Raw genomic sequence first — 23597 nt, 5'->3', positions numbered from 1 at the left:
CTCTTTGATTCCCCACTCCTCCACATGAAGCCTGCTGGGTGGCTTTGGACTAGTCACAGTTTTCTCCAAACACTCTCAGCCCAACCTACCTCACAAGGTGCCTGTTTTGGGGAGGGGAAGGGAAGGTGATAGTAAGTGGCTTTGAGAGTCCTTATGGTAGAGAAAAGTGGGGTATTAAAACAACTCTTCTTCTTCTTCTTCTTCTTCTTCTTACCATTTGACTTCTGTTCTGTTTTACCACTGTAGACTAACACAGCCACCCCTCTGAATGATAATGTGAGCCCGGGTTGATCTTCTATGGGCTCACTCAGTGATTGTGTACATTATAAGGACTGACCCAGAAAGGGATCAGGGACCATGTCCTCCCACGCCCAGATCCAGCCATGAAGAAATGTCTGTCCCAACAAGCGGGATGGGAAGCAGCTGCTAACCTCATTGGCTCAGCTCATTCCATTGTAACCGAAAAGACAGAAAGAGGAGAAATGTTTCAGTTTACAGATTAATAAATGCCACCCAAGGCAGCCAAACCACTGTAATTTTATAGCTTAGTGTTGAAGGGGGGAGCTCCAGAAGAGCTTTCCAACATTTCTCAGCCTTTGGGGGCTTCCCTCAGTCCCGAACCTTGGAAAGGCGAAAGACCGGATGGTATGCGGGGAGAAAGCTGATCGAACCTGACAGGGAAACAGAGGTGGAAGGACTGGTCAGGACAGGAGAAAAATGCAAAGTCCAAAACAGTGCTCTGTCAAGCCAGGGGATAGAGAACTGCTCCAGGTGACCGCAAGGAGAAGATTTAGGGTTGCCAGGTCCCTCATCGCCATCAACGGGAAGTTTTTGGGGCCGAGCCTGAGGAGAGCGGTGTTTGAGGAGGGGAGGGACTTCAATGTCATAGAGTCCATTAGCCAAAGTGGCCATTTTCACCAGGGGAACTGATCCCTATCGGCTGGAGATCAGTTGTCGTAGCGGGAGATCTCCAGCTACTACCCGGAGGTTGGCCACCCTACATAGGGTCCGATAGCCAAAGTGGCCATTTTGTCCAGGTGAGCTGATGGCTATCGGCTGGAGATCCATTGTAATAGCAGGAGATCTCCAGCTAGTACCTGGAGGTTGGCAACCCTAAGAACAGTCGATCTGGGGAATGCAAGGAAGCATTGGGTGCTTCTCAGGAAGAGAACCAGGAGATAGGACTTAGGCAGGAGGATGGGCAGGGATGGGGAAAGTCTTTCCGAACCCCCGGTTTGCATGCCAGTTCTTCTGGCTGGGCGGGAGTGGACACGGGGCCGTTTGGGCCAGAAAGGGGGGACGGGGAGGGGCACGCAGGCAAAGGCTGAGGTTTGACCTCATCGTTGGGTCTCATGCCAAACCTCCCAGGGCCTGGCTTGGACCGGAGTGCAAACGCTCGCACTCCATTTTACCCCACTTCCTGCTCTCCGCGGGAGCCCAAGATTGCAAGAAAGCAACTTTTTCTCAGGGTCGTTTTGGCACTTCTATGGCCGACAGAAACCAGAATGCGTGGAGGGAGTCGTGAAAATAGAACAAACATTACGAGTCCCCCCTCTTTTTTAAATTAAGGCACGTACCTAGACATTTCTTTGTTGGTGTGTGTATAAAAAAAGGCTTCAGATTTATTTCACTTTCAGGGACCGTTCTGGAGCCAGGTCCAACAACTGGTTAGAATCAATCTGTGGGTATATAATGTACAGAGACTGCTGCAGTTATGTGCGAGACACACATGAACACATGAAGCTGCCTTCTACTGTATCAGACCCTCGGTCCATCGAAGTCAGTATTGTCTACTCAGACCGGCAGCAGCTCTCCAGGGCCTCAGGCAGGGGTCTTTCCCATCACCTACCTGCCTGGTCCCTTGAGCTGGAGATGCCGGGGATTGAACCTGGGACCTTCTGCATGCCAAGCAGATGCTCTACCACTGAGTCACAGCCCCTCCCCAAATGCGTGCTGTGAGAGATCTCCGTTATATTCCATGGCCCCATTGCTTTCTATCCCTTCCCCATTTCATAGCTCTGTTTTTTTCTTTACCCTTACTCTTGGCTCCACCAGAAGGGCAACCACCCATTTCCCAGTTGGAGAAGCAGGGGAGCATGGCTGTCTGTTTCCTCTATGGCCTCCAGGTTTTTCCCCTATCAAGAGATGAGCCAAGGGTAGTGTTACCAACCGCCAGGTCAGGGCTGAAGGTTTCCTGTTATTTCACCTGATCTCCAGGTGACAAAGATCAGTTCACCTGGAGAAAATGGCCGCTTTGGAAGGTGGGACCTATGGCATTATACCCCATTGATGTCCCTCCCCTCTCCAAACCCTGCCCTCTTCAGGCTCCGCCTCCAGCATCTCCAGGTATTTCCCAATGCAGAGCTGGCAACCCTAGCCAAGGGTCAGTGGTCACTGTGGGTCTTACCAAGCCAGGGTCCTTGGTAGGGACCACGCCAACCCTGGGTATACTGATCCGATTGCCAAACCATTTGGCTTCACTGTGTTATCTCACATAACCTTCAATTTTCCCCTTCTTCTTCTCCCATCTCTCCTCCCTGTTTTAGGGTTTTTGCCAAGCAATTTAAAGAGAAGGTAACTCTGAAGCGTGAAATGCACAGTCAGCTGATTCACAATTCCTGAATATTGTGCCATGCTCAGATCCCTTAAGGTAGAGAAAAGCGGGGTATAAAAACCAACTCCTCTCTCCTTCTAAGCAGCTTTCTCACCACTTGATCCCACGCACGTACCCTCCTCACTGCAACACCTCTGCCGCACGGCTCTTTTTCATACGGCTCCCATAAACCTCAGCGTAGTTCCTTTGGTGGCCAAAATATGCTTTTCCTCCCACCAGCAGGGGAAAAAAAAGAATTGGTAGACTTCAACTCATACAATAGGGTTGCCAGGTCCCTCTTGGCAACTGATGGGAGATTTATGGGGCGGAGCCTGAGGAGGGCGGGGTTTGGGGAGGGGAGGGACTTCAATGCCATAGAGTCCAATTGTCAAAGCGGCCCTTTTCTCCAGGTGAACTGGTCTCTATCGCCTGGAGATCAGTTGTAATAGCAGCAGATCTCCAGCTAGTACAGGGAGGTTGGCAACCCTATAACAGAAACTTAGTACACTCAAGCAAACCAAATTCTGCAGCATCCTGGGGTTGCCAATTTCCAAGCGGTGGCTGGGGTTCTCCCACAATTACAACTGATCTCTGGGCGACGGAGATCAGTTCCCCTGTAGAAAATGGCCACTTAGGAAGTTGAACTCCGTGGCATTATACCCCACTGAAGTCCCTCCCCTCCCCAAACCCCACCCTCCTCAGGCCCCATTCCCCAAATCTCCAGGTATTTCCCAACCCAGAACTGGCAATCCTATCCCCAATTTACACATGAACACATGAAGCTGCCTTATACTGAATCAGACCCTTGATCCATCATAGTCAGTATTGCCTACTCAGACTGGCAGCGGCTCTCCAGGGTCTCAGGCGGAGGTCTTTCACATCACCTACTTGCCTAGTCCCTTGAACTGGAGATGCCGGGGATTGAACCTGGGACCTTCTGCATGCCAAGCAGATGCTCTGCCACTGAGCCATGGCCCCCTCCTTCATTCCTCAACTCTTGATTCTGAGCACAAGGGAATTCCTCTCGCCAAGGAGAGGGCCAGACCCTTAAGCTCTGAGCCCGCTACTTGAAAGCTCTCAACTCTCCCGGCTCTCAGCATTATCAGGATTATCCATCTCGGCAACAGGATGCTATTAAGGCAATAAGTCTGAAATCTAAGGACTGCAGAGACCCTCGGCCCCTTCCACTTAACTAACCCTTTTTCAATCCAAAAAAATGGAGGGTGGGGGTGGAATTTGCAAACAGAATTTTTGCACCACAGGACCTTCCACTCGACGGAGGGAAGCGAGAATTGAAACTGGCTGAGGAAGTCCGGCGTGCAAATTTTCCTGTGAAATGCAACTGTATCTCTCTCTTTCTCTCTTTTTTTTTTTAAAAAAAGCCCTTCTTTTCTGGAAAGAGTGGACTGAATGGCAATTGCAGCTGATATAAAACAAACCACTCTTCTTCGTGTTCGTTCCCCCCCCCCCCGTACAACCACCACTGCTTTTCTTGCCAGGCACACGAGACCGGGGCGGGGGGGGGGGAAGCAGCCGTTCTCCGAAGACTCTTTTCCTCCACTCCAATAAATTGGCTTCCAAATAATGCCTAATTAAATGTGTGGTATTGAATTAATGTTCCAGCCGAAGTGCTTTGGCTGCCTAAGGCTCTGGGGGCCGGGAGACTGGAGAAAGGGTGGCTGGTGGAAAATGAAACCTCCTCGCAAGAACGCTTCCCTTCTCCTCTCTTATTCCCTTTTCTTCCCATCCTTGCCAAGAATTCAGTTCTTTTCCTCTGTGACACCTCCCCCCGCCCCGCCCAAGAGCTCATGGCACATGCTATTTAACATGAACACATGTTATTTAACATCAGGCCAAACTTCGGACTGTTGTTTTCTGGGATCCAGAGAACATAAGAAAAAGCCCTGCTGGATCAGACCAAGGCCCATCAAGTCCAGCAGTCTGTTCACACCATGGCCAACCAGGTGCCTTCAGGAAGCCCACAACCATGACGGCTGCAGCAGTATTGTCCAGTCTGTGTTCCACAGCACCTAATATATTCGACATCCTCCTCTGATCCTGGAGAGAATAGGTATGCATTATGACTAGCCTCCATTTTAACTAGTAGACATGAATAGCCCTCTCCTCCATGAACATCTCCACTCCCCTCTTCAAGCCTTCCAAGTTGGCAGCCATCACCACATCCTGGGGCCAGGAGTTCCACAACTTAAGTATGCATTGTGTGAAGAAATACTTCCTTTTATCTATTTTGAATCTCTCACCCTCCAGCTTCAGCAGATGACCCCGTGTTCTAGTATTATAGGAGAGGGAGAAAAGCTTCTCCCTGTCCACTCTCTCCATGCCTGCATAATTTTATAGACCTCAATCATGTCTCCCTTTAACTGCCTTCTTTCCAAGCTAAACAGCCCTGTTTTAACCACTCCTCATAGGGCAGTTGCTCTAACCCCCTGGTCATTTTGGTTGCTCTTTTCTGCACCTTATGTAATGATGTTAACTTGACCAAGGATTGTTAGCCGCTCTGAGCCCGGTCTCGGCTGGGAAGAGAGCAGGTTATAAATCTAATAAAATAAATGATTAATAAATCAATACCCCATATGAGCTGTCTGAGAAGTATGGTGGTCTTAGATTTCTGAGAATCTGTATGGCCAAGAATGACAGGGGTGCTATGGATCTTCTCTCCGGATGGGCACCGGAGGAATCTAAGCTGAGATTCCAAGTGAGGGCTGTAATGGATGAGACCATCGGTGATTAATTTCCTGTGTAATGCTGAGCGCTGTAGTGGTTAAGAGCGGTGGTCTGGAGCGGTGGACTCTGATCTGGAGAACCGGGTTTGATCCCCCCACTCCAACACATGAGCAGCGGAGGCTAATCTGGTGAACTGGACTTGTTTCCCCACTCCTACACAAGAAGCCAGCTGGGTGACCTTGGGCTAGTCACAGCTCTCTCAGCTCCACCTACCTCACAGGATGTCTGTTGTGGGGAGAGGAAGGGAAGATGATTGTAATCTGGTTTGATTCTTCCTTAAGTGGTAGAGAAAGTCAGCATATCAAAACCAAGTCCTCCTCCTCCTCCTCCTCCTCCTCCTCCTACTTCTTCTTCTTCTTCTCCTCCTCCTCCTCCTCCTCCTCCTCCTCCTCCTCCTCCTTCTCACATACCCCACAAAGATATCTGAAAGCTTTTTTAGAAAGGCAACAGCTTTATGAATAGAATCTGGCCGTAATTCCGGAGCCGGATCCTACAGTGGGCTTGAGTGAAGGAAATCTGCCTGGGGATTGCACCTTTTTAAGGTTCCCGTCATCGACTGAAAGCCTCATCATTGCCCATGGCTTCTGCTGTGAGGTTTTTCTCATCAGCCCTGTCTGATCCTCCTGCATTTGTCAGGCCCAGTCTTTTTCATGTCGCTCATCCGGACAGCCGGCATCTGAATCGCCAATAACTCCCAGTCCTATGCAGAGGTTCGGAACACGTTGGGTGCCCGTTAGTTATGTATCTTAATTACACAAGTCACTGTGCAGATTTGTGAATTTTACATGTGATGTTAATAGTTGGGGGGGGGGAGCTCAATCCGCGCTAAGATGTATTGTTACAATTATTCAAAGAAGAGATTAGTGAATAATTTTGAATAATGAAGAAAGAGGAGCGGCTCGGTATCTTTCCGTGGACAACTTGTGAACAGAGAAAGGGGAGGGGGGGAAGAGAGAAGATGCCGCAGGATGGGGGGGGGGAACGCCACCTCTTGAGTTAATTATTCTCTGATTTGCATTATGCGCTCACCCATTGTCATTATTCATAGAGCACGGAGGGCGTAAGGAAAGCTTTAGAAGCGCATGAAAGGGAAGCTCCTGCCAAGATGAGTTTCAGATCGACTCGGGAGATCGGTGTGCTGTAGGGAAGCACATGAAAGCCGGGCGACTTTAAAGCAAGTGCGGAAGTACAGGAAGTTGAGAGGATTCTAAAAAAGAAAGCATTGGTGGGGGGAGCAGTTGATAGAGCCAGCGTGGTGTAGTGGTTAAGAGCAGTGGTTTGGAGCGGTGGACTCTGATCTGGAGAGCTGGGTTTGATTCCCCACTCCAGACGCTAATCTGGTGAACCTGGTTAGTATCTGTTGTGGGGAGAGGAAGGGAAGGCGATTTTAAGCCGGTTTGATTCTTCCTTAAGTGGTAGAGAAAGTCGGCATGTAAAAACCAACTCCTACTCCTACTCCTCCTTCTCCTTCTTCTTCTTCTTCTTCTTCTTCTTCTTCTTCTTCTTCTTCTTCTTCTTCTTCTTCTTCTTCTTCTTCTTCTTCTTCTTCTTCTTCCCCTTCTGGTGGGCCTGTGGTCAGATTTTACCATTTCAGAGTGCTGGTGGGGTAGCGCATGCTTGTTTGTTTATTTGAGTACTTATACCCTGCTTTTCTCCCTGGAGGAACCCAAAGTGCCTTGCAATAGAACAGGCACCATCTAAACGAGCCAGTAAACAAGAAAACAGGCAGGACCTGCCCAAGAGGTTGTTAGTAGACTCATTGGTAGGGGTGGTCAAAACAAATTCAGTAAAATTCGGATTTGGGTTTTTTGGGCCCGTTTCCCCCCCCTCCCAGAAAACTCAAAATAAGCCAAATTCCCATACCAGTAAATATGGGAATTTGGTTTATTTTCGGGTTTCACAAAAGAATTCGGCCCGGGAAGCATTTTTTGAGGTAGAGCCCCCAAACCTACATGGTAGTTTCAGGGACTCTCCTTTCAAGAACCCCCAAGAATGGTGAAGATTGGGTTGGGGGGTCTGAAGTTATGGAGTCTGGAAGAGGTCACCCCTCTCCCGCCTCCATAGACAAGCATTGGAAGGTAAGAGACTCTGTTCGTTCGCTAATCAGCTAATGCTTGTCTATGAAGGAGGGAAGGGACGACCCCTCCAGAGCCCATAACACCAGACCCCCTGACCCACTCTTCACCAATCTTTGGGCTTCTCGCAAGGAGAGTTTCTGAAAGCTACCCTGAAAATTTGGGACCTCTACCCCAAAAAATGCCCCCACAGGAGCTTTGCAAACATCCCCTTTGTTTCCTATTATGGGAATTTTCCATGAGCCGACTTCCTCTGGGTTGCGACTATGTAGCGAAAGTCGGCTCCCCTCCCCAAACCCCACCCTCCTTGGGCTCCAACCTAAAAACCTCCCGCCAGTGGCAAAGAGGGACCTGGCAACCCTAAAGGAGAATATGTTCCACAATCAAGGTGCCACCACTGGAAAAACCTGTCCCGCAGAGCCATGCAGGGCCTGGTTTTTTTTGGGGGGGGGGGGGGTGGCACCTTCTTTTGGGCTTCTAATGATGCCCTCAGACATCTGTCATGTTTTCATTCTCACACCCTAGCTTCCAAGTTACCTTTGCAAACAATCAGGCAGCGTGGTGTGGTGGTTAAGGGTGGTGGGCTCTAATCTGGAGAACCGGACTCGATTCCCCACTCCTCCACGTGAGCGGCCGACTCTAATCTGGAGAACCGGGCTCGATTCCCCACTTCTCCACGTACTGCCTGCTAGGTGACCTTGGGATACTCACTGGACTCAGCCCCACCTACCTCACAAGGTATCTGTTGTGGGGACGGGGAGGGAAGATGATTGTAAGCTGGTTCGAGACTCCTTAAAGGTAGAGAAAATTGAGGCATAAAAATCAGTCTTTGAAAGTCTCTGGTGTGGTTGTTGTTTTTCGTGGTGTCAGAGAAGTCAAGGAGGACGGGAGGCTCAGGGAGCCATTGCGATTTGCCCGCACCTTGTTAGAAAAGCTGACCGCAACCTGGCCCAGGCAGACAACTAGGCTTAGAAACACCTGACATCTTCTTGGAACAATACGCTGCAGCTGCTTATCAGGCAAGCCTCTCTCTTTGCCAGGGGGCCGTAAATAGCGTTATGCAGATGAGCCTCCCAAGTGCCCTTGCTACAAAGTCCTCCGTCCTCCCTCCCGCCACCCCGGGTGGAGGGAGAAGCCTTGTTATTTGCCGGTTTCATTAAAAATGGACTATTGGCAAAGCGGCAAAAGGTGAACAGTAGTTGGAATCACAAACTTTGGTTTTGAGCTGTGGAGGCTGATGTCTTCTTTCTTTCTTTCTTTCTTTCTTTCTTTCTTTCTTTCTTTCTTTCTTTCTTTCTTTCTTTCTTTCTTTCTTTCTTTCTTTTCCATCCATTGCGGCATGGAACCAGGCTCGGTTTTCTTGGACTGTTGAAACAATGGGGGTTATTTGCATGAAGACTGGGAATGCCTTTGGCCTGAAGGGAACGTCCGTGCAAAATTTGGATGCCCTGGCTTGTGCGAGGTGCCGAGGGGGGTTTTGAGAGAAGAGTTTCCAAATCGAGCAGGATTTCTCAAGGCAGTTCGTGCCTCCTCTGGATGTTGGTGAATTCTGCTGTATTTGAAACCAAGGTGTGGATTTTTGGTTGTGTTAAGGAGCACCGAAGTTCTCAATAAATGCTCCATATCTTTGATGTGGCGAACAGGGCTCCCCGAGGAGCTGCAGGCCAGAGGTTGGGAATCAGAGATGTCAGCAGTGGCATTTAGGTGGGAGAGCCAGCGTAGTATAGTGGTTAAGAGTGATGCTTTGGAGCTGTGGACTCTAATCTGGAAGACCAGGTTTGATTCCCCACTGCTCCACCTGAGCGGTGGATGCTAATCTGGTGAACCAGGTTGGTTTCCCCACTCCTGCACATGAAGCCAGCTAGGTGACCTTGGGCTAGTCACAACTGTCTTAGAGCTCTCTCAGCCCCACCTGCCTCACAGGGTGTCTGTTGTGGAGAGGGGAAGGGAAGGTGATTGTAAGCTGGTTTGAGTCTCCCTTAAGTGGTAGAGAAAGTCGGCATATAAAAACCAACATCACTACCACTGCCACTAATATTTCTTCTTCTTCTTCTTCTTCTTCTTCTTCTTCTTCTTCTTCTTCTTCTTCTTCTTCTTCTTCTTCTTCTTCTTCTTCTTCTCCTCCTCCTCCTCCTTCTTCTCCTTCTCCTTCTCCTTCTCCTTCTCCTTCTCCTTCTCCTTCTCCTTCTCCTTCTCCTTCTCCTTCTCCTTCTCCTTCTCCTTCATCTCCTCCTCTATTCAGCAGCCTAAACAGATCTGACCAGCCCGATATCATCAGAGCTTGGAAGCTAAGCAGATTCGGCCATGGCTAGTAGTTGGATGTGAGACAACCAAGCAAGACTGAGGTTGCTCTGCAAAGGAAGGCAACGGGATTGCTATGCAGAGGAAGGCAATGGCAAGCTGCCTCTGCATATGTCTTGCCTGGAAAACTCCATGGTCCTGGGGTTCTCCATGAATCAGTTGTGACTTGGCAGCACACAGTTGTTGTTATTATTAATAATGACGACGATGATGATGATGTGTGTAAAGCGCCATCAAGTCGCAGCCGAGTTATGGCGACCCCTCATGGGGTTTTCAAGACAAGAGATGTTCAGAGGTGGTTGGCCATTGGCTTTCTCTGCATAGCAACCCTGGTCATCCTTGGTGGTCTCCCATCAAAATACTAACCAGGGCTGACCCTGCTTAGCATCTGAGATCTGACGAGATTGGGATATACCATGCTTCCTTCCCTAATAACAACAATAACAACAACAATAATTTATTGTGCTATTATAGAAGACTGCCACAAGAGGGAAGAACTTGCCATCTGGGCATGGAGTAGGGGTCCCTGGGTATGTGTTGAGGAGGTAGTTGTGTATTTCCTGCATTGTGCAGGGGGTTGGACTGGATGACCCTGGTGGTCCCTTCCAACTCTATGATTCTATCTGCTGAACATGGTCAGAGGGCAGTACTGCAGGTACCTGCTCCTGAGTAGTCAAGAGACAAGGAACCAATGAGATGCTACCCAATCCAATAAAGCTTGGAGATTATTATTTCCGCACAAAATCTTTTTCGTCTCTTCTGCTCACCTTTGTCTTGCTTCCAAATCGAAGGCTTTGGCAGGAGAATAGCATCACTTCGAAGGCCTGGTACATTTTTTTCCAAGCGCATTGATGAACTGGCCCTTTTGCAGACGTCTTGTCTTTCTGTGTGCAGGGAGCACTTCTCTTTTCGTTTTGGGAAACATTCTGTTATATCATTTCTGGCATGCGGCCTGAAGTGTTGGAGTCCAGGAAGTGTCTTACCATGCAATCTGCTATTGGTTTACACAAGCTGTAAGGGAAAAAAAATATCTTGCTTGCACAGAAGAGCAGCGAGGTAATTAGAGAGTCAAGCTGTTGTTCCAGGGCCGGAGGATATATCCTCTTCCTTTTCAGATGCAGATTTCCCAAAATCACACAAGGTTGGAAGAGACCACAAGGGGTCATCCAGTCCAACCCCCTGCCATGCAGGATCCCACAATCAAAGCGCTCCCGACAGATGGCCATCCAACCTCTGCTTAAAGACCTCCGAAGACAGGGACTCCACCCCCCACCCCCGAGGCAGCATATTCCACCATCGAACCGCGCTCACCGTCAGAAAGTTCTTCCTAATGTTTAGGTGGAATCGTTTTCTCTTAGTTTAAATCCATTACTCCGTGTCCTAGTCTCTGGAGCAACAGAGAACAAGCTAGTTCCCTCATTAACATGACATCCCTTCAAATATTTAAACATGGCTATCATGTCACCCCTTAACCTTCTCTTCTCCAGACTAAACAAACCCAACTCTTTAAGTCTCTCCTCATAGGGCATGGATTCCAGACCTCTGACCATTCTGGTCGCCCTCCTCTGGACACGCTCCAACTTGTCAACATCCTTCTCAAATTGTGGAGCCCAAAACTGGACACAGTTTTCCAAGTGAGGTCTGACCAATGCAGAATACAGTGGCAGTATTACTTCCCTTGATCTAGACACAATACTCCTATTGATGCATCCCAGAATTGCATTGGCCTTCTTAGCCGCCATATCACACCGTTGACTCATATTCAGTTTGTGGTCCACTAAGACTCCCAGATCTCTTTCACATGTACTATTGTCAAGCCAACTCTCTCCCATCCTGTACCTGTGCCTTAAGTTGTTTCTGCCTAGGTGAAGTACCTTACACTTCTCCCTATTGAAATCCATTTTATTGTTTATGGCGCAGCTCTCCAGTCTATCAAGGTCATTCTGAACTCTGACCCTGTCCTCTGGGGTATTAGCTATCCCTCCCAAGTTGGTGTCATCTGCAAATTTAATTATCGTGTCCTCTATTCCATCCTCCAAGTCATTTATAAAAATGTTAAATAGCACTGGTCCCAGGACAGACCCCTGTGGCACTCCACTGGTCACTCCTTTGTCATTCTTCTTGTCATTGCTAATCATGGCAGTATAAATTGGAGATCTTATTATGACTGTTAAGCCTATCAGGCAGTGTGACTCTGAGCAGGAAATCATCCAGGGCCAGTGGAAACAGGGAAGAATTGATTCGTGTTTTTTTTTTTTTTTTAAGCCCTTCTTTTGATAAAATGAGAAATGGGATGAATGGGTAATCACCCAGAACTCACTGCAATTCATATTGTCAGCTGTGTTTTTCTGTGGAAATTTAGTTATTGATTTGTATTGCACTCTCTTACCAGAGCCCCTAAAGAGGCTCACGGCATTGGTGAAATGCTAAGATTCTACTTAAAAATAACAGCAAAGGAACCCTTTTCAATTTAAAAAATGAAAAGCATAGACAGAAATGGACCCATGAGAAGGGGGGAGCGGGGAGGTAAACAAATGGAAAAAACAGCATCTTAAAATACTGAACTCCAAATCAAACCTAGACACATAATCTAAACAAGGAAGCATAAGCCCACTCATAGACAAATAAGACACTATGCCTGCAAAATTGGAAAAAGGGGGACATAGAATGGGAAAACATGATAGCGGCCACTAGGGTTGCCAGGTCCCTCTTTGCCACAGGTGGGAGGTTTGGGGGTGGAGCCTGAGGAGGGTGGGGTTTGGGGAGGGGAGGGACTTCAATGCCCTAGAGTCCAATTGCCAAAGTGGCCATTTTCTCCAGGTGAGCTGATCTCGATCAGCTGGAGACCCGTTGTAATAGCAGGAGATCTCCAGCTAGTACCTGGAGGTTGGCAAACCTAGCTGCCTTCAGATAGCACAACAAAACTCTGCTTGTGATGGGCATGAACACAGCTTGTTTGCAATGCTGACATGATCCCTCCTAGTCTGCTGGGGTGATATAAAAATTCCAGGAGCCCACATCATTCTGGGTGTCCTGGAAACCATGCAAGTTGTCACTGAGGGTTAGCAGCAGGATACCTGATCCATTCAAGCATGTTTGTCTGAATAGGGAAGCCTAAATGAAACTTGGTCGGGGGGTGGGGGCTATGGTGGTTCTTGGTAGGCCCGATCCTCCTTTTATGCTTGGAACATAGAATCATAGAATCCTAGAGTTGGAAGGGGTCCTACAGGCCATCTAGTCCAACCCCCTGCTTAATGCAGGATCAGCCTAGAGCAGTGGTTCCCAAAGTGGGCAGTACCACCCTCTGAGGGGTGGTAGGATTACCTAGGGGGGCACTAAGAGGAAAGGGGGCAACAGGGGGGCACTAGAGGTGGGCCCCTTCAACTGTGTTGTTCACTAATTTACAAGCTATGGCACCATGTTGGCAGATTTGGTGGAAACTATCAGGATTTTTCCCCAGACTTTGAAGAGCCGGTACCACTGGATCAAGTTCATCAGTTTTTTTGAAGAAATTTCAACTAAAAAGTTTTCATTTGATTTTGAATAGGTGTGCAATAAATTGTTACTGTTTTGAAATGTTATTGTTATTATCTTCTTTAATGAGTCATGCAAACCCCTATTTTGAATAATGCTTTTTATAGGATAGGGTAGGTGGTGCTGGGGTTGAGTTTGTGGAACCGAGGGGGCGGTGGCTCGAAAAGTTTGGGAACCACTGGCCTAGAACAGGGGTCTGCAAACTGTGGCTCCCGAGCCGCATGCGGCTCTTTGGCCCATTGAGTGCAGCTCTCCGAACTTGGTTCTGAGCCCCTGCTCTTGCACCTGCTTGCGCTGGCAGCCGGGCTGCGGAGCCGGCGTGCCTGAGAGAGAGCGGGCGAGCGGGCGCTCTGTCTCTCCCCCCGCCCCCGCCGTGGAGAATGGCCGGGTCCCCCTTTCCCTTGCCCTCAATGGTTGGGAGGCTAAAGCCTCCCCTCTAGCCGCACGATTGCTGGGCGAGCGGCTCAGCGGTTCCTGCCCCCCCGCCTATCAGCTGTTGGGCGGGGCGGGCTTCCTTTGGTAGACCTGGCCTCCGGCTGAGTCCCATTGGGAGGCCATGTCAACCCACTGGCTTCCTTGGCGGTAGACCTGGACTCCAAGGAGAGGAACAAGTCCCCCTTCAGAGGCCAGTTCTACCAATTGTCTTCTATGGGCCTCTGGAGGCAAGGTCTACTGCCAAGAAAGCCAATGGGTAGACCTGGCCTCCCAATGGGACTCAGCTGGAGGCCAGGTCTACCAATAGGCTTTTATGGTGGATAGCCAGGCCTCCAGACGAGGACTCCGGACGGGGAGGAGGAAATAGCAGGGACTTACAATTTAATTTTTATCAATAAATAAGATCACTATTAAGTATGATATCAAGTTTTATTCAGTGTACCTATAGTTTAATTAAGACTTAAAACTTTAATTAAGGTTTATTAAGTTAATAAAAAGTGTGTGTGTGTGTGTGTGTGTGTGTGTGTGTTAAGTGCCGTCAAGTTGTTTCCTACTCATGGCGACCCTATGGCGACAGTGTACCTACCTATATACTTTAAGTTTAAGAAATTTGGCTCTCAAAAGAAATCTCAATCGTTGTACTGTTGATATTTGGCTCTTTTGACTAATGAGTTTGCCGACCCCTGGCCTAGAGCATCCCTGACAAGTGTTCGTCCAGCCGCTGCTTGAAGACTGCCAGTGAGGGAGAGCTCACCACCTCCCTAGGTAGCTGATTCCACTGTCGAACAACATGTGTGTGTGTGTGTATTTGCATTACTAATATCCAACCATCTTCAGACTTTGTGGAGCAGGACTTTCCCACTTCTTCCTCCTGTTGCAGCCTACTGATTAGGGTTGCCAGCTCTGGGTTGGGAATTACCTGAAGATTTGGGGAGTGGAGCCTGAGGAGGATGAGGTTTGGAGGGGGAGGGATTTCAATGCCATAGAGTCCAATTGCCAAAGCAGCCATTTTCTCTAGGGGAACTGATCTCGGTCACCTGGAGATCAGTTGTAATAGCAGGAGATCTCCAGCCACCACCTGGAGGCTGGCAACCCTACTACTGACCCCCCCATTTTGATCCTGGGTGTCAGTAGATTCTAGGGTTGCCAGGTCCCTCTTCGCCACCGGCAGGAATTTTTGGGGGACAGAGCCTGAGAAAGGCAGGATTTGGGGAGGGGAGGGACTTCAATGCCAAAGCAGCCATTTTCTCCAGGTGAACTGATCTCTATCGGCTGGAGTTCAGTTGTAATAGCAGGAGATCTCCAGCTCGTACCTGGAGGGTGGCAACCCTAGTAGATGCTCAGCCACAACACAGGTCCTAACTGGGGGTCTGCAGTGAGATGGAAGGAGTTGGTGGGAACCACGGTCGCCCCTGCCGCCAACAGAAATGCCGTGCCGTCAGCGGAAACACGCCATCGAATCTGTACCCCTGTCGATATCAGTAGGCCGTGTCCATTAAACAATTAAAGAAAAGGCCAATGAGAATTATCCGGAGAGGCATCACTCCTCATGTGTATAGCTTGTTGCATCGCTCTTCCCAAGCAAAGAGGTCTAGGCTTCCGAGCTTCTGTGCCAGCCGACCATCTTCTAATTAGCAGGCTTAATTGTTTGAGAGCCATTAGGCCGTTTCCCGTTTCCAGACCTTTGACTTGCTCATCAGTTAAGATGCGCCTTCGCCTTTTTGCTGAGTTCAAATGAGATGATTTTGATTGAGTCTGTGTTTTTTCTTTTTTTTAAAAAAATACTTTGCTATTCTGGGCCTCCGCAAGAAAATGGTTGTTTTTCTCCCTCTGCTGTTTTCTGTTTTTCACATCGGGTCTGAACATCTTCTGGCCCACCTGGGGAGGGATTAATTTGCTAGTTTCCTAATTTGCCAGACTGGGGCTCCAAGAACGGTGTGGGGGTGGTGGTGGTCAGGCATTTCATAGACCATATATTTATTACAGTGGTATCTCACAGGGTTGCCAACCTCCAGGTACTATCTGGAGATCTCCTGCTATCACAACTGATCTCCAACCAATAGCGATCAGTTCACCTGGAGACAATGGCCGCTTTGGCAATTGGACTCGATGGCATTGAAGTCCCTTGCCTCCCCAAACCCGACTCTTCTCAAGCTCCACCCAAAAACCTCCCACTGGTGGCGAAGAGGGACCTGGCAACCCTAGTATCTCACCATTCTTCTAGCGTGGAAGTCATGGTAGCATACATGTATTTTATTTACACACATTTATTTACAACCATGAGAGCCAGCATGGTTACAACCAGTGGACTGAAATCTGAAGAACCGGGTTTGATTCCCCACTTCTCATCATGAAGCCTGCTGTGTAACCTTGAATCAGCCGTGGTTCTCTCAGAACTCTCTCTGCCAAACAGAGGCAGGCAATGGCAAACCACCCCAAACGTCTCTTGTAGATGGTGGCTGGAGATCTGCTGCTATTACAGCTGATCTTCAGGCAACAGAGATCAGTTCCCTTGGAGAAAATGGCCACTTTGGCAATTGGACTCTATGGCATTGAAGTCCCTCCCCTCCCCAAACCATGCCCTCCTCAGGCTCCATCCCAAATCTCCAGTTATTTCCCAACCTTGAGCTGGCAACCCCAGTCTCTTGCCTTGAATACCCTATGGGGTTACCAGGTCCCTCTCTGCCACCGGCAGGAGGTTTTTGGGGCGGAACCTGGTGAGGGAGGGGTTTGGGGCGGGGAGGGACTTCAATGCCATAGAGTCCAATTGCCAAAGTGGCCATTTTCTCCAGGGGAACCGAGCTCTGTTGCCTGAAGATCAGTTGTAATAGCAGATCTCCAGCTAGTAGGTGATTGGCAACCCTACTCCACACTTGGGAAGGGGGTTGTTCTCATGAGGCACATAGCTCACAAAGGTGAACAGGACACCTTAGCCAGGTAGGAGGTCCAAAATACTGAGAAATGTTTGACAGGTAGCTAGTGAAACCCCCGCCTTCCTGTGATGAATAAAACATTGCAAAGACATGGTGGGTGCGGGAAGGTGAGCCATCTTTCTTTATTCGGTGAAAATTAACGAGGGCCCGTTGCGCGATGGAAATGAAATGATTTGTTCTCCTTGGCACTCATCCATGCTTCCCCTCCCACACCCTGCCACCCGCAGATGTGCAGTACATTAAGAGGAGAGACATCATTCTGAAGAGGGAACTGGGCGAAGGCGCTTTCGGGAAGGTGTTCCTGGCGGAGTGCTACAACCTCAGTCCCACCAAGGACAAGATGTTGGTGGCGGTCAAGGTAAATACCGAGGACATCAATACCGAGCACCTGAGGCCAGTCATTCTAGGAAGAAGGAAAGGTGGTGCACGTGTACCTTTCCAGTGTGGGGTAGTGGTTAAGAGAGGTGGTTTGGAGTGGTGGATTCTGATCTGGAGAGCCGGGTTCGATGCCCCACTCCTCCACATGAGTATCGGAGGCTAATCTGGTGAACCGGGTTGGTTTCCCCACTCCTCCACATGAAGCCAGCTGGGTGACCTTGGGCTAGTCACAACTCTCTCAGCCCCAGCCCCACCCACCTCACAGGGTGTCTGTTGTGGGGAGGGGAAGGGGATTGTAAGCCGGTTTGATTCTTCCTTAAGTAGTAGAGAAAGTCGGCGTATAAAAACCAACTCTCCTCCTCCCCCTTCTTCTGTGCTCCCGCTTCTGCAAGAGCTCGAGCACAAGTGGAAATTACATGTTCGATGCAACCCATCACTTAGTCCACGGGGCTCTGGCAAAGCGCATGCATTTGTTTATCAGCGCCAATAACACCCATCATGGAGGTTGTGTTGGGTCATTACATAAAATGACCAAAAACTCCCAGGGCACCACATTCCGTCATGTTGAAGGGAAATGAGCAAGAAGAGTCGGACTGCACATACGTGCCCTCCTTCATTTCTGCCCATTGTAGATGTGAGAGCCTCATCCATTCGGGCTGTTCCCTTTATGACAGTGGTTCTCACTTGAGAGCCATCCGTGGCTCTTTTACATGGCTGCCTCTTAGTCTTTCAATTTTGGTCTCGGGGTTTTTGCTATGCCCGCAACAAATAATTTAGTGGAATTTTGTTTTTGTTGCATTGAAAATGTATTGAGTTTTGTTTATAGTTAGGTAATATGAACAGTCCCGTCCTAGATGGCCCAGGCTAGCCTGATCTGATCTCAGAAGACAAGCAAGGTTGGACCTCTTTAGTACTTGGATGGGAAAGCACCAAGGAATACCAGGGTCGCTATGCAGAGGAAGGCAATGGCAAACCACCTCTGTTCATCTCTTGCCTTGAACACATGAAGCTGCCTTCTACTGAATCAGACCCTTGGTCCATCCAAGTCTGCTCAGACTGGCAGCAGCTCTCCAGGGTCTCAGGTAGAGAGGTCTTTCACATCACCTACCTGCCTAGTCCCTTTAACTAGAGATGCCGGGGATTGAACCTGGGATCTTCTGCATGCCAAACAGATGCTCTAGCACTGAGCCACAGTCCTGCCCTTGCCTTGAAAGCCCTATTTGGTTGCCATAAGTTGGCTGTGACTGGACAGCACATTGCACACAATATTAATAGAGGAAAGAAAATGGCATGCTATAGCCGGATCTCATCAGATCTCGGAAGCTTAAGCAGGGTTGTTCCTGGCTAGTACTTGGATGGGAGACCTCCAAGGAATACTAGGGTCACTATGCAGAGGAAGGCAAGGTCAAACCAAACCACCTCTGTAGTCTCTTGCCTTGAAAACCCTAGGTCGCTGTAAGTCAGCTGTGACTGGATGGCACTTTACACACTTTACACACATGGTGGGAAAACAGGATGAGTGAAACTGTACACAGACATTCAAAGGCATGAGAACCAAGGACTTGACTTGTGGCCAGAACCTGGCCTACCTCATGTCAAGAGCCTTTCCTTCAGCTAAAAGGCAAAGGCCTGACACTTGCCTTGCTGGGGTTGCACCTTGAAGGCACTCTTGAGAGGGGATATTATAACCATCTTCAAGTACTTGAAGGTATGACCTTAAGCAGATGATGAGAGGGAGGGCATCTTGGCCATCTTCTGGGCATGGAGTAGGAGTCACTGGCGGTGTGTGTGAGGGGGAGAGGTAGTTGTGAATTTCCTACATTATGCAGGGGGTTGGACTAGATGACCCTGGTGGTCCCTTCCAACTCTATGATTCTATATTCAATATCATTGGATGTAGAAGAAGAGTTGGTTTTTATATGCCAACTTTCTCTACCACTTAAGGGAGAATCACCCAGCTCACCAGATTAGCGTCCGCTGCTCACGTGGAAGAGTGGGGAATCAAACCCGGTTCTCCAAATCAGAGTCCATCATGTAGGTGCTTGGTGGGATGATATGCAGGGCAGATGTTAGCCACATGGCTCTTTTGATTGATGGTGATTGTGATTGGCTCTCTGTAAGTACCACTGCTTGATGACACACTTATGATCTCTGATGCTACTGACAAATGCACACATGGAATGGGGGAAAATGGATGCCAAGAAAGAGGAAAATGGCCCCAAATAAACACACTGTCGAGAAACAAAGTGAGGATTTTAATTTATTTGTTGGTGTACTGTTTGAACCTCCCCTTTTCCCAAGAAGCTCGAGGTGGTATACATGGGTTGATGTTCCTTCATGTTATCCTCACGACAATCCCGTGAAGCAGGTTAGTCTTAGCAGAAACGACTGGCTCAAACTCACCCAGTAAGTGGGGATTTGATCCCTGGTTTCTCCAATCCTAGTGCAACACTTTAACCACTACACCATGTTTTTTTCAACTTCGCATGGCTGCCAAATTTGATAGCATTCCAAAGGGAAGGCCGCGCTCGAAAGGAGAGCATGGGTGTCAGCAAACGTGTATGCAGTAGAAATCAGCAGCGCCAAGAGAGGGCTTTTCTTTTCTTTTAAAGTTTTTATTGATGGGTTTTGGGGTACAAAGATAGAAAGGGAGACTGGGGAAAGAGAAGCAGATTAATAATTGATATTCAATATCCAAATTCAGTTCAAATTATACAATTTCATAAAAATTATACATTGTACAAAAGAAAAAAAATCTATTATGCACTCAATCAAATAATAACTCACTTTATAATCATTTCTTACTTCTACATAAATCTCTACACTGGTAATGTATGTAAATCTACATTTTAATATGTGATTAATTCTTCCTGCCCTGCCAAATACAATTGGTTAATTTTCATCGTCATCTTGCGTATTTGTCATTAAAAGGTTGCCATTTGCGCCAGAAACCATCTAATGGTTGTTTATTTATCAAGCAGTTCAGTTTGGACATCGTAGCAAATTCAAATAATTTGCAAACCCATTCATTTTTTGTTGGGATCTTAGAGTACTTCCAATAGGAGGCGTACAAAATTCTTGCGGCTATAGTGGCGTATTGAAAAAATTCTCGCTGATTTAAGTCCATTTGTCGAGGGATGATTCCCAATAGCATAAATTGGGGGTCCAATTCAAATTGCACTTGCAAAGTATTTTGGATCTCTTTATGTATAGTCTTCCAAAAATGCCGGCTGTTTTTACCAGTCCACCAATGATGGGAAAAGGTCCCTTTTCTGATGCTCACACAAATGAAGGGAGGCCAGTTTTTTTCCTGGTTCGTCCCTAGCAGGGAAGAGAGGTGAGTAGAAGAAAGCAGAAGGAAGTGGGAGGAGAAACGATAGTCCTCCTGAGATAGAACATCAACATCATGAAGATATTAAATACCTAAAAGTAATCAGGCGCTCAAAGATGAGGATGAATGCTTTGCCATCTGCACAGTGTACTGCCATCCATCTAAATATCTCCGGTCAGGCAATCCCGAGGGAAGGGAATTAAAAGGAAATTATGCATTGCCTCTCATGGGTGTATGATAGCAAGATAGAACTGATGTTCTGATATTCTTAGAATAAAATTGCCCACCTTATGAAGAGGAAATATCTATATATCTGTATATCAATATGTATATAGATACAGATACAGATACCATTGCTTGTAGTTCCACCGAATTAGAATCAAAATGGCTTGATTTCCATTCAAAGTCAAACTCAATCCAAACAAACTTCTGAAGACACATCAAATAACACGGATTCAGTCTGAAATGGATCTTTCTAAAAGGGTTTCCCGCGATCCTTTCTGGTTTTATTCACATTGATACTTTGGAGGACAGTCAAGGGTTTACTTATTTTATTTTTATTGTTTGGTAATTAATTTCTGCCCCAGAAATTGTTGTTCAGCACCATAACATCCCTATCGCCTCGGAATTGAGAGGAGAGGGGTTTACTCTCAACACCCTGATCTCTCTGTCCCCGAATCTCCAGTATATTCAGAGACAGTTGCCTGAATATTTGACATCAGAATTCAGACACAAAGTCTGCAGCTCATATCCACGCCAGCTTTTGTTCAAAGCCTGGTCTTCATAAGGAAACAGAGTATAATATGCTTTCCACTTCATTCGGGGAAAAAATCCCATCCAATAATAACCCTGTGCATGCAATTGAGAAAATTACCCAATCATAGCAAACCTAAACTGTGTCTGAGAAGCCGTTTTCAATAAACGTACAAATTCCACTCCCAAATTCTCCTGAATGAAACGGGATGTTTTTTAAAAAAAATTATGGGGTGCAGCCCCGCCTTTTTTTGTAGAGTCTTCTGTGAAAGGAGCCACACCTACCACAACAACAAAATATATCAGCAAGGCTGGTTCTGGAGAGCCGTAATAATGAGAAAGGGAGACTTTTGCCCCTAAGTTCATGGGATTCAGGTCCTGGCTGGACTGGAAATAAGTGGAAGCTGTTACCCTTTGTGGACTGTTCTCAGCTCCATCGAAAATGAGTTGGGAAATATTTCACGGCAATACGGTGTGAGGAAGGATTCCCACAAAAGCATTTTCATCATTGCCAGTCATTTGGTACCCTGGAATGAACTGATCACACATCTCTGTGTAGAGTGGGGTTTAGTGGTTAAGAGGGGTGGTTTGGAGCGGTGGACTCTGATCTGGAGAACCGGGTTTGATTCCCCACTCCTCCGCATGAGCAGTGGAGACTAATCTGGTGAACTGGGTTGGTTTCCCCATTCTTCTTCTTCTTCTTCTTCTTCTTCTTCTTCTTCTTCTTCTTCTTCTTCTTCTTCTTCTTCTTCTTCTCCTGCTTCTGCTCCTCCTCCTCCTTCTCCTTCTCCTCCTCCTCCTCCTCCTCCTCCTCCTCCTTCTTCTCCTTCTTCTTCTTCTTCCTCCTCCTCCTCCTCCTCCTCCTCCAAATACTGAAAGAGGCAATTCTTCATCTTGGCATATTTTTATTTATCCAAATACTCCTGTCTGAATTTTTGGACCCAAGAGACTCCCCCTTCTTATAAATCATCACCTCAGTTGAATTAGGGAGCTGGTCTAGCTCAATGGATAAGAGAAGGAGTCACGATTCAGGTCACCAGAGGAAATCTCAGAGCCAGCATGATCTGAGAGGCAGCGTGGGGAAGCAGTTACAGAGCTGGGCTAGGATCTGGGAGACCAAGGTTCCAATCCCCACACTGCCATGGAAGATCACTGGTTGATAATCTGTTAGCCTAACCTTCCTCACAGGAATGTTGTGAGGATAACGTGGAGGACAAGCGAATGATGCTATAAGCTGGTTTGTGTCCCCATTGGGAAGAAAAAACAGGGCATAAATATTGAATTAATCTATATATAAATTATCAAATCAGAAGGAGGTTGAGACTGAGAAGGGCAGCCATGAAGGAGCTATAAAAGATTCTTAAGTGTAAGGATGTGTCTCTGGCAACCAAGATCAGGTTAATTCATACCATCGTATTCCCTATTACTATGTATGGGTGTGAAAGCTGGGCATTGAAGAAAGCTGATAGTAATAGACTCCTTTGAAATGTGGTGTTGGAGGAGAGTTTTACAGATACCCTGGACCACCAAAAAAACAAACCAGTGGGTTTTAGATCAAATCAAGCCTGAACTGACCCTAGAAGCTAAAATGACTAAACTGAGGCTGTTGCACTTTGGACATGTTGTGAGAAGACAAGAGTCACTGGAAAAGACAATCATGCTAGGAAAAGTGGAAGGCAGCAGGAAAAGAGGAAGACACAACAAGAGGTGGATTGACTCAATAAAGGAAGCCATGGCCCTCAATTTGCAAGAGCTGAGCAAGGCTGTTAGGGATAGGACACTTTGGAGGACATTGATTCATAGGGTCACCATGAGTCGGAAACGACTTGAGGACACTTAACATACACAATATCCTGCCAAGCAATGCAGAAATTTTAGAATCTGGATGTGAAGTGCCATCAAGTTCAACCTACTTATGGCTACCCCAGCAAGGGGCTTTCAAGGCATGTGGGAAGCAGAGGTGGTTTGCCATCGCCTTCCTCCGCAGAATCTTCCTTGGTGCTCTCCCTTCCAAGTGCTGACCCTGCTAGACCCTAGATGGCCCAGGCTAGCCTGCATACATTTGAAGCTAAGCAGGGTCAGCCCTGGTTAGCACTTGGATGGGAGACCACCAAAGAAATCTAGGGTTGCTATGCAGAGGCAGGCAATGGCAAACCACCTCTGTTCGCCTCTGGCCTTAAAAACCCCTTGAGGGATCCCCATAAGTTGACGGCAACTTGATGACACTTTCCACACAGAAATGGCCATCTGCATCCAACAATAAGTAGTGGGTATGGGGTAGAGCCCCATGGCGCAGAGAGGTAAGCTGCAGTACTGCAGTCCAAGTTGTGTTCATGACCTGAGTTCGATCCCGACGGACGTTGGTTTCAGGTAGCAGGCTCAAGGTTGACTCAGCCTTCCATCCTTCCGAGGTCGGTTAAACGAGTACCCAGCTTGCTGGGGGTAAAGGGAATATGACTGGGGAAGGCACTGGCAAACCACCCCATAAACAAAGTCTGCCTTGTAAACGACGGGATGTG

General features: G+C 47.8%; 1 protein-coding gene across 1 annotated transcript in view; it reads left to right on the top strand.

Annotated features, from left to right (window-relative positions):
• NTRK3 (neurotrophic receptor tyrosine kinase 3) overlaps positions 1-23597 on the top strand; it is a 363948-nt gene that overhangs the window by 287567 nt on the left and 52784 nt on the right. Inside the window, exon 12 of the mRNA XM_056866098.1 lies at positions 16844-16974. Within this exon, the coding sequence (XP_056722076.1) occupies positions 16844-16974 (131 nt within the window). The remainder of the gene's footprint in view (positions 1-16843; positions 16975-23597) is intronic.

The sequence above is a fragment of the Euleptes europaea genome, chromosome 20, assembly GCF_029931775.1.
Source record: "Euleptes europaea isolate rEulEur1 chromosome 20, rEulEur1.hap1, whole genome shotgun sequence".
Taxonomy (NCBI): Eukaryota; Metazoa; Chordata; class Lepidosauria; order Squamata; family Sphaerodactylidae; genus Euleptes; species Euleptes europaea.
This window is presented reverse-complemented; position numbering and strand designations above follow the sequence as displayed.